This window comes from Raphanus sativus, chromosome 4 (genome assembly GCF_000801105.2).
Source record: "Raphanus sativus cultivar WK10039 chromosome 4, ASM80110v3, whole genome shotgun sequence".
NCBI lineage: Eukaryota > Viridiplantae > Streptophyta > Magnoliopsida > Brassicales > Brassicaceae > Raphanus > Raphanus sativus.
In genome coordinates this window covers 26420374-26430216 of record NC_079514.1, presented here as the reverse complement: position 1 = coordinate 26430216, position 9843 = coordinate 26420374, and the positions used below count along the sequence as shown (strand labels likewise).

Below are 9843 nucleotides of genomic sequence, written 5' to 3'. Positions count from 1 at the left end.
GCTCGGTGTCGACAAGTACGACGTCACAAAAGTTCTTATCGATACCGGGAGCTCTGTCGATATCATCTTTCGCGAAACTCTCGTGAAAATGGGAATCGATCTCAACGACGTCAAGCCTTCTACTCGGACCCTGACAGGATTCAACGGCTCGTCAGAGGTAATCGCAGGCACGATCCGCCTCTCGGTTCATGCATGCGGAGTCACGCGAACGGTCAAGTTTTCTGTGGTCGGCTCCAAAGCTCCTTACCACGTTATACTTGGCACCCCATGGCTACATTCGATGCGAGCAATCGCATCAACGTACCATCAGTGTGTTAAGTTCCCAGGATCAGACGGATCGATCAAAACTCTGAAAGGCGACCAGCAGGCTGCGCGAGATCTCCTAATCGCCACGGTTAAAATTCAGCGCTCCCAGTCACTCGTCAACTCAGTCTCTCCTCCCGCGAGCAAAGTTTGTCCACAAAAGGAAGAAGTTCTGGAAGTACCAGTTGACGACTCGGACCCGAGCAAATCTGTCCGAGTAGGCGCATTTCTACCCGACGAGATGCAACAGAAGATCCTCGAGTTCCTTAAGCAAAACCTGTCCTCATTCGCCTGGACGATGTCCGATATGAAAGGAATCGATCCAGCTATCACAACTCACGAACTCAATGTCGATCCCAACTTCAAGCCCATCCGACAGAAGAGAAGAAAGTTGGGACCGGAGCGATCCAAAGCAGTCGCAGAAGAAGTCGAGCGTCTACTCGGCGCCGGCTCGATCACCGAAGTTCGTTACCCGGAATGGCTAGCCAACCCGGTGGTCGTTAAAAAGAAAAACGGTAAATGGCGCGTCTGCGTCGATTTTACCGACCTCAACAAAGCATGTCCTAAGGACAGCTACCCGTTGCCTAGCATCGATCGCCTAGTCGAATCGACGGCCGGTAACGAGATGTTGACGTTTATGGATGCCTTCTCGGGCTACAACCAGATCCTAATGCACCCGGACGACCGGGAGAAAACTGCTTTCATCACTGATCGGGGAACCTACTGTTATAAGGTGATGCCATTCGGGTTGAAAAACGCTGGAGCAACCTACCAGCGGCTTGTCAACCGGATGTTCGCCGACCAGCTTGGGAAGACAATGGAAGTCTATATCGACGACATGCTCGTCAAATCCCTCCGAGCCGACGACCACTTAGCGCACTTAAAGGAATGCTTCGCCATCCTAAACAAGTACGGGATGAAGTTGAATCCCGCAAAGTGCACCTTTGGCGTCTCCTCGGGTGAATTCCTTGGTTACATTGTCACGCAACGAGGAATAGAAGCTAACCCGAAACAGATCTCAGCAGTCCTAAATCTCCCCAGTCCGAGAAACTGCCGTGAGGTGCAGAGACTAACAGGACGCATCGCCGCACTTAATCGCTTTATCTCCCGATCTACCGACAAGTGTCTCCCCTTCTATGATCTCCTCCGAGGGAACAAGAAGTTCATCTGGGACGACAAATGCGAGGACGCATTCGTTCAACTCAAGCAGTACTTGACGACTCCTCCCGTCTTGGCCAAACCGGACGTAGGAGACGTCCTCTCTCTCTATATCGCTGTCTCCTCAGCGGCTGTCAGTAGCGTCCTAATCAAAGAGGACCGTGGCGAGCAACGTCCGATTTTTTACACGAGCAGACGGATGACCGGTCCGGAGACCAGATACCCAACCCTCGAGAAACTGGCTCTGGCCGTCGTTGATTCTGCGAGGAAATTACGACCCTACTTCCAATCACACTCTATTGAAGTGTTGACCGACCAACCGCTCCGCACCGTCCTGCAAAATCCCAACAGAGCCGGCCGGTTGACTAAGTGGGCAATCGAACTGAGCGAGCTTGATATTACGTACAAATGCCGAACAGCCGCCAAATCTCAGGTCCTCGCCGACTTCCTTGTCGAGCTCACACCAGATCTTGCACAAGACCTCGACGTCCCAAGCCCCAATTGGATTCTTCATGTCGACGGATCATCAACGAGCAAAGGATCCGGTGCGGGAGTCCAGCTTCAATCGCCAACGGAGAACTCATTCGCCAGTCTTTCAGTTTCGGCTTTCCGGCCTCTAACAACGAAGCAGAGTACGAGTCGTTGATCGCCGGTCTCCGTCTCGCCCGAGCCGTCAAAGCCAAACGCTTGAGTGCTTATTGCGACTCGCAGCTCGTCGCTAGCCAGTTCAGCGGCGACTACGATGCTCGCAATGATAGAATGGATGCGTATCTCCGGGTGGTTCAAGAGCTTGCTAGGGAATTCGATTTCTTCGAACTCACCAAGGTTCCCCGAGGAGAGAACGTTTGCGCCGATGCCTTAGCCGCACTCGGGAGCAAACTCCACGACCAGGTCAAAAGGACGATACCCATACATCGAATTGATCGACCGAGCATCGATCCTCCTTCCGACGAAAGCCTTCCCATCGCTCCAATCTTCGCAACAACTCGACGATCCACCACCGATCAAGCTGACACTGAGATGCCCGATCATGACGACACCCCACCAGTCGATTGGCGAGCCGAGTTCCTAGATTATCTCATACGTGAAGAACTGCCAAAAGATAAGTGGGCAGCGAGACGCCTGAAGAGACGCAGCGCCCACTACGTCATCATGAACGACGAACTTCACCGAGTAACCGCGAACAAGGTCCTCTTAAAGTGCATCCAGGGCGATGAAGTGCGACGAGTAATGGCTGAAACTCACGACGGAGCAGGAGGAAACCACTCGGGAGGCCGAGCTCTTGCCCTTAAAGTTCGAAGCTTGGGATTCTTTTGGCCATCTATGAACACTGACTGCGAAGCATACGCCCGTCGGTGCGACAAATGCCAGCGTCACGCTCCGAGCATCCACAGTCCCACCGAGCTGTTGCGGACATCTGCCGCCCCTTATCCGTTCATGCGGTGGGGGATGGACATCATCGGGCCAATGCCGAACTCACGCCAACGTCGTTTCATCCTGGTCCTCACCGATTACTTCACTAAATGGATTGAAGCTGAAGCATTCTCTCAGGTAACGGACAAGGAAGTCCGCACCTTCGTCTGGAAGAACATCATCTGCCGCCATGGTTTACCATACGAGATCATAACGGACAATGGCTCTCAGTTCATGTCCGGAAACTTCAAAGAGTTCTGCAACAAGTGGAATATCCGCCTAAGCCCTTCGACTCCCCGTTACCCGCAAGGAAACGGACAGGCGGAATCCTCCAACAAGATTATCATCGATGGAATCAAGAAGCGACTCGACCTAAAGAAAGGCCATTGGGCCGACGAACTGGACGGCGTCCTCTGGTCGCACCGAACGACTCCTCGTGGTGCGACCAAATCCACCCCTTTCTCTCTTGCTTACGGGATGGAAGCAATGGCCCCCGCCGAAGTTAACGTGACAAGTCTTCGGCGCGCCAAGATGCCGCAGTTCGTCGAACTTAATCAAGATATGCTCCTCGATGCCCTTGATGAACTCGAGGAGAAACGTGATCAGGCGCTTCTTCGGATCCAAAATTACCAGAACCAGATCGAGAGCTACTATAATAAGAAGGTAAAAGCGCGCCCTCTCGAGCTCGGTGACCTCGTCCTCCGAAAAGTTTTCGACAACACAAAGGAGCTCAACGCTGGAAAGCTAGGGACCAATTGGGAGGGACCTTACAAGATCACTCGAGTCGTTCGACCCGGCGTCTACCGACTCGAGACTTCCCGCGGAGAGGCAGTCCCACGAGCCTGGAACTCGATGCATCTTCGCCTCTTCTACCAATAGAAACGCCTCATCCTTTTTCTCCGAGCGAATGACCAACAGGTCACTGTTCGCCAAAAAAAAAAAAAAAAAAAAAAAAAAAACCGAGTAGATGCACCTAACAGTCACTTCTACTCGTCCGAGTGAATGCGCTACTATAGCCACTTTCACTCGGTCAAACAAACTACGAAAGGCTTGATCCTCATCCGAGGTACGTAGGCATCCCTTCACAGGGTCCAGCCCCAACCAAAACAAAATCCAAAATTTTTTTTAAAAAGAATGACGAACAGTCACCTTTCTCCGAGTAAACGATGCCAGCCCCTTTTTCAAGCGGAGCACGAGCACTTGCCCAAATTAATCGGCTGGGTCTTGATCAGGCGTCAGTCGAAGGGAATATCAGCCTTGCGTCACCTATGCGTTATGCATTGACCGGCCGCCTGATGGAAATTTTAGACCGAGTCTAACCAAAGAACAACGGTTTGGCCGACCAACGATTCTCTTGGTTACTGCACCGCGTCTCGAAACCGTTTCCTCGGGGATTCAATAGAGCAATTAAAGTTTCTTTGTATTTACTTAAACAACTGCTTGTAAGGAATTTGTTGGATAAGCAAAAATGCAAACGAATAACCGTCTTTAATCTCTTGTTCTATCTGAAAGGGGGGGACTCGCTGGCAAACGCGAGCAACCACCCGGATTAATCCATTTCTCGGTTACAGGAATGAATGAGAAATGAGTTATATATTTCTAAGTTGAGCGACTTACTGAAATATATAAAGAAACATTCAAATCCAAAGGTAAAAACCGAAGGCAATAATCCATACAACAAGAGGCCTTAGCCGAGAAAAGGAGATAGTCTTAAACAAACAAGGCCGAAAGGCCGAAAACAAATACAACAAACGTATAGGATCATCCCTCGGCAGGGGGATCTTTCTTCTCAGGAGCGTCCGAGCTGGAGACGTGACCAAACGGCTTCGCGGGAGGAATCTCGCCAGCGCCTTGACCCTTGCTCGGCGGAGAGACCAGCCTGATCTCGCGGTTCGGATCTGAGAGGCCTTCGCACGCATCAGGATCGGAAGTTCCGAGAGACGAGCTGTCGGAAATCGTAACCAACCTCTCCGGGACGCCGGTATCAGGCACCTTGACAGGAACGGCGGCGTCGGGACGAGCAGGAGATTGTACCGTGTCGAGGAGATCCCTAATAAATCCGTCACTCGGGGATCGGAGCGCTCTCGCAGCGTCGGAATCGATTAGTTCGAGATTCGACCCGTGTTTGTCAACCTTCTCCAGAATTTCCTCCATCACGAACCGAGATTCCAGCACCAAAGGGGATAAGGTCAGATCCGAGTCCGGAATCACGCCTACTTCCAGGCGAACTGTCTCCCCTTCATATACTTCTCCAAATCGGAGTACGTATCAATGGTCTCCTGCGGGATATCCTTTCCCGATTCCCTCAAGGCCTCAAGGCAGTCTCGCATTCCGCGCGCTTGGCCGAGCATACACCGCGCGTCCTCGAACTCGTCACGACGCTTCTCCCGATCCTGAATATTCCTGAAGCGTCGGGCAAATTTCCCGGTCATCGCCGCCATTACACGGATTCGTTCATGGGTGACCTCAAGCTTACGAGACTCCCTCAGGCGATCCATCTGCTTGGAATACTCTAAGGACGCAGCAACCACCTCTTTCTCAAGGGTCGTGTTCTTGCCCTGCAGCTCAGCGTTCCTTTTCCGCATCTGAGCTTTCTCCTCCTCCGCCCGCTTCACCAACTCCCGGGCAGACGCCAGTTCGGTCGCCATGATCGCCCTTTGCTCGTCAAGCTCCTTCTTCAACTCTTCCTCCCGAGCAACCGCCTCGTTCTTTTCACGAACTGAGTTATTCAGAGCCCGGGTCGCGCGTCTGCTGAGTCCTTTCTGCTTACGAACCATCTCAAAGGCCCCCTTCAGCTCTTCGTCATACTTCCTGACTAAGATGTTCCAGTCCCCATGACTCTGCGAAACGAGCAAAGGTTAATGCACTAGCAAACGAGTAGAGAGAAAGAGAGATGGGATCAGGAATTTGATTTACCATGATGGAGGTACGAGATGCAAAGGTGTACTCTTCCTTGAAGATCAGATCCTCGACCGGCGGCAGCTCACCTCGATCTCCCCTAAATTGACGAACCAAACGACCGCACTCCTGTTCGTCGTGCGCTAAGGGGACATCGCGATCGTAGGAAAAAGAGACTTTGTCAGGACAACTCCTCTTTTTCTTCTTCTTCTTCTTTTTCGAGACAGCCACGGTCCCTTCGGCGACCTGAGGAGCAGATTCAGCTTGCGCGTCCTCATTCTCCGGAGCCAACGATTCCCCGGAACGGGTGGCGTCCACCAGCTCGTCGTCCAGCTCTTCGGAAGAACCTCGAGGAATCACTTCAGCGTTTCTCTTCTTCTTCTTCTTCTTCTTTTTCTTCTCAGCCTTTGACGAAGTTACCGGCGGATCTTCGTCACGACTCCCAGCAGGCTGCGATTCGGGAACCACTTCGTCTTTGGAACCACCACTTGGCTCCAGATCCTTGAGTTCGCCCTCTTCAATGGACGAGGACCGAATCGCGGAAGGATCACCCCTCGCTTTCTTCGCCCCCCCTCTCCAATCCGGAGCGGTTCCTCGGGGAGTTGGCGTCAATGTTCGCCTCTTCAGCAGCCGCGTTCTCTTCCTCTCGCTGCCTTTTCCGGTTCGTCTTCCTCACCAGCCGAGCCTCGACATCGGACTCAGTTACGTTTGGATCTCCGAAATCAGGCGAAACTGCAGTATCAGGCTGCAGCTTCTTCACGAGACCGGTTTTCTTCCCGACCACCAGACTCAAATTCGGCAAATCCCTCATCGCTCTTGCTCGATTTATTTCCCTCTGTTCGGCTGAATTGAACAAATTGAGCCTCTTCGTCTTCTTAGTAATAATGGGGACCGTATCCGAACGCCAGACCTCTGTGACGAGTAAAAGAAATATCAGATCCTATAACGAAACGCGCATCGAACAGAAGAAGTCGCGGAAGAAAGGACTTACGTTGGCTAATCCACCCAATCGATCGACGAATCCTCTGATAGGAGAATTTATCCCAATGATCTTGTTTCTGCGATGCGATCAGACGCGCGCTCTCCAAAAAGTCCTCCTCGTACTCTACGGTGTTCGGGAGACCAACTGCAAAGAAAGACGAACAGGAGTTAGACTACGAGAAACAAAAAACGGAACTGACGGGTAATCTATACCCATCTCTCGGGTCCATAAAACACGGTAGCCGGTCCTCAGCGGTTCTTCGAACGCAGCCCTGTCGGAGTTGACATAGAAGTAGGACCGCTGCCAATTATTCGTCTTAGTTGGATAACCGGTCACCACATTATAATTGGGACGAATTTTCAACGAAATCAGCCCGCCTTTCATCTTCACCGACACTAGCTCCTCGAAAGCTCGAACATTAAGTGGAACACCGGCTTCCGCTCCGATGATCGTCAGTGCGACGGCCAGCCGCCACGCACCGTTCAGGAACTGACTGAGGGCAACTCCCCGGCGCATCGTAAACGCGGTGATAAGTCGAGGAATCGGAAACCACAGCTTGGTGTCGCCCTCAAAATATGACTCGTATACGCATTGGTATCCTTTCGGAGGAGACCAAGGCCGCTGATCGCTCCTCGGGATTATAAACGTAACCCCCGCCGCGTCGCGAGCCCGCAGAAGTTTTGTCACCGACTCGACGGTCGATTTCGTCCCCAAGACGTCCCGCCAGTCCTGGCCTTCAACAATCGAAGGACGTACACGCTCCCGATCAAGCGGAGGCTGCTTCTCGAAGATATTCCCCGGATAAAAGCTTATCGGGATCATCTGATCGTCAGTATGATCGCGACCGTCGTCGTCTCTCCGTGATTGCACCATCGACTCCGAGACCAGGACGCGCTGCGCCCGACTCAAGTTCTCCGTATCCATCATCGCTGCGCGATGAACCGCTTCTTGGCTTCCCCCAGAACTGCGAACCGTCTCTAAGTCGTCACTAGATCCCGACGAAGCCGCGCGCATCTTTCCTTTCTGTTCCCGCGAAAGTTTCTTACTCGTCGACATACCGAGTAAGCGATAAAAATGAGAGCAGAAGAAAGAGAGATAAGCGACTTAGGGAGAGAGAGAAAGTACCTGAAGACTGCGGAAGAATGAGAGATCTCAAGGCAGATCTCTTATTTATAGGGAAGGAGGCGCGCGCTCAACGAGGCGCCATAATTAGCCCTAAACGGGCCTAAATGGGCCTCTAGACTGGCTCGCGCGTCGATCTCAAGCGCGACGTCTCGACTTCCCGATCCAAAAACCTAGCGACCTTTCGGTTTCCCGATCTGAAAACCTAGCGACGGTTCGGCTTCCTCACCAAAACTGGCGATGGTTCGACGTCACATCACAAGTCAAATACAATCTAATTCCCGGTTTAAAGGGACCGTTGTTCGGTACTGATTTCGACGATTCATACCGAGTAGGAGAAGTTCGAATACTCGCGGCGATGGATTTAAAGTCAACAACGAGCCTCCCGTTCTTCGAGCCCTAAAACAACTAGTTCATGACGATCGTTTACTCGACTCGATAATGAACTAGGGGGGACTTATTGTTGGAGATGGATTGTAACCACCCACAAGGCCCAGCGAACAGGAGGCCCATTACTGTCGACGAGAGGACGATCGGCTCGGAGCCGGCTCATGACGAGCCCTGACTCGGCTCGTGACTGCTTTAGCTAGAGAACGAGTAGCCGAAGAGAGCGATCAAACGGTCCGGGCCGAACAGTCGTTGCGATTGGGCTTGAACATCGAAAGGCCCATGACTAAAAGGGATGAATTAGGTCAAGAGTAACCGACCTGAGGGACTATATAAGGAGTTGAGGACAGGAAGGAGAAGGGGATTATTCAGACACACAGACTTGCGGCTAGATTAGGGTTTCCATTACTCTCTTTGTATCTCGCCGCTTTCTCTTGTACTTCCGGCTAGGAGCTTACCGAGCATCGACTAGCCGGCTTTCTTACTCTTGTACCCTCGTTATTCCGACTCTAATAAAACGTCTCTGTTCATCCCACTCTTGAGTTCTTTTACTTTCTATTGACCAAACTCACCTCAAACAACAATCAACCATCTCCGGCGGCCGTCCAGCATCAACTAAACCGATAATTGGCTCAAATAAGAATGGAAAGAAGAAGGCACGCATGGTCTTGCCCGACATGGAAAACTCAAATCCCCACTAACTTTTCAAATGTTTTTTTTTTTCAATTTGGTTATCAAATAGTGCTTTAGCAACTCTATTTGTTTTTTTTATCAAACGAAATGTAGTGTCGGAAAACAATTGTAGTGGTGGCAGTTTTAATAGTTTAGAAGTAAGTTTTTACTAAACATGTCTTCCTTTTTGTTCTGATGAAATGACACATGCAAATTAACCATTGACAAAATCATGTTTTCCGCATGACAAATTCGGTGAAAAAGCTAAGTTCGAAATCTCAAAACAATTCATCAATAACTGTTAATAGTAAATGAACGATCAGCTGTGTTAACCTCATGAATTTTCCTTCGCAGTCTAAAAATATCAAAGTTCTAAAATCTGTCCATAAATAAACATGAAAACTCCGGAAATAACTAACTTACTCTTACAATAAAGTAGACTGCGATTGTCCAATACCTCATCCCAGTCTCTCTGAATCAAACATCGTATAACACTTTAACACACAATTTAAAAATATTAATAATATACTATACATATAGTCTCATAAGATGATAAAAAGGTAAAAATAATAATCTCATGCAAATACAGAACAAGAAAACGTATTTCCATTAAAAATATAATTGAAATCAATACTGAAAACAAAATATTATAATGTTATAAAATATATTGTTGATAAATAAACATCCAAACACGTAAGATTAATAAACAAAGTTCAAACGTTAACAAAATATATATGTATGATCTAATCAAAAAACAAATTATATTTATTATATTGATTTTAAGTAATTTTCAATATTTTATAAAACTAAAATATATTTTACTAAAAATAATTTTAGTGTAAATTCACCCGCCCGTATGCCGGGGTAATCCCTAGTTTTGATATATAAAGTCAATGTAAATTCTTTAC

At 49.6% G+C, this 9843-nt stretch overlaps 2 protein-coding genes across 2 annotated transcripts; one reads left to right on the top strand and one right to left on the bottom strand.

Annotated features, from left to right (window-relative positions):
• The first annotated feature begins 88 nt into the window (after positions 1–88).
• LOC130511242 (uncharacterized) lies at positions 89–3753 on the top strand. The gene is made up of 4 exons (XM_057008148.1): positions 89–783; positions 877–2051; positions 2093–3133; positions 3359–3753. The coding sequence occupies exons 1-4, from the start codon at positions 89–91 to the stop codon at positions 3751–3753; spliced, it is 3306 nt and encodes a 1101-aa protein (XP_056864128.1).
• A 1334-nt stretch (positions 3754–5087) lies between these two features.
• LOC108820259 (meiosis-specific protein ASY2-like) lies at positions 5088–7768 on the bottom strand. Its single transcript, XM_057008147.1, has 5 exons — positions 6967–7768; positions 6764–6898; positions 6340–6684; positions 5791–6287; positions 5088–5714 (listed from the first exon to the last, which is right to left on the bottom strand). The coding sequence occupies exons 1-5, from the start codon at positions 7766–7768 to the stop codon at positions 5088–5090; spliced, it is 2406 nt and encodes an 801-aa protein (XP_056864127.1).
• Positions 7769–9843: the final 2075 nt, after the last annotated feature.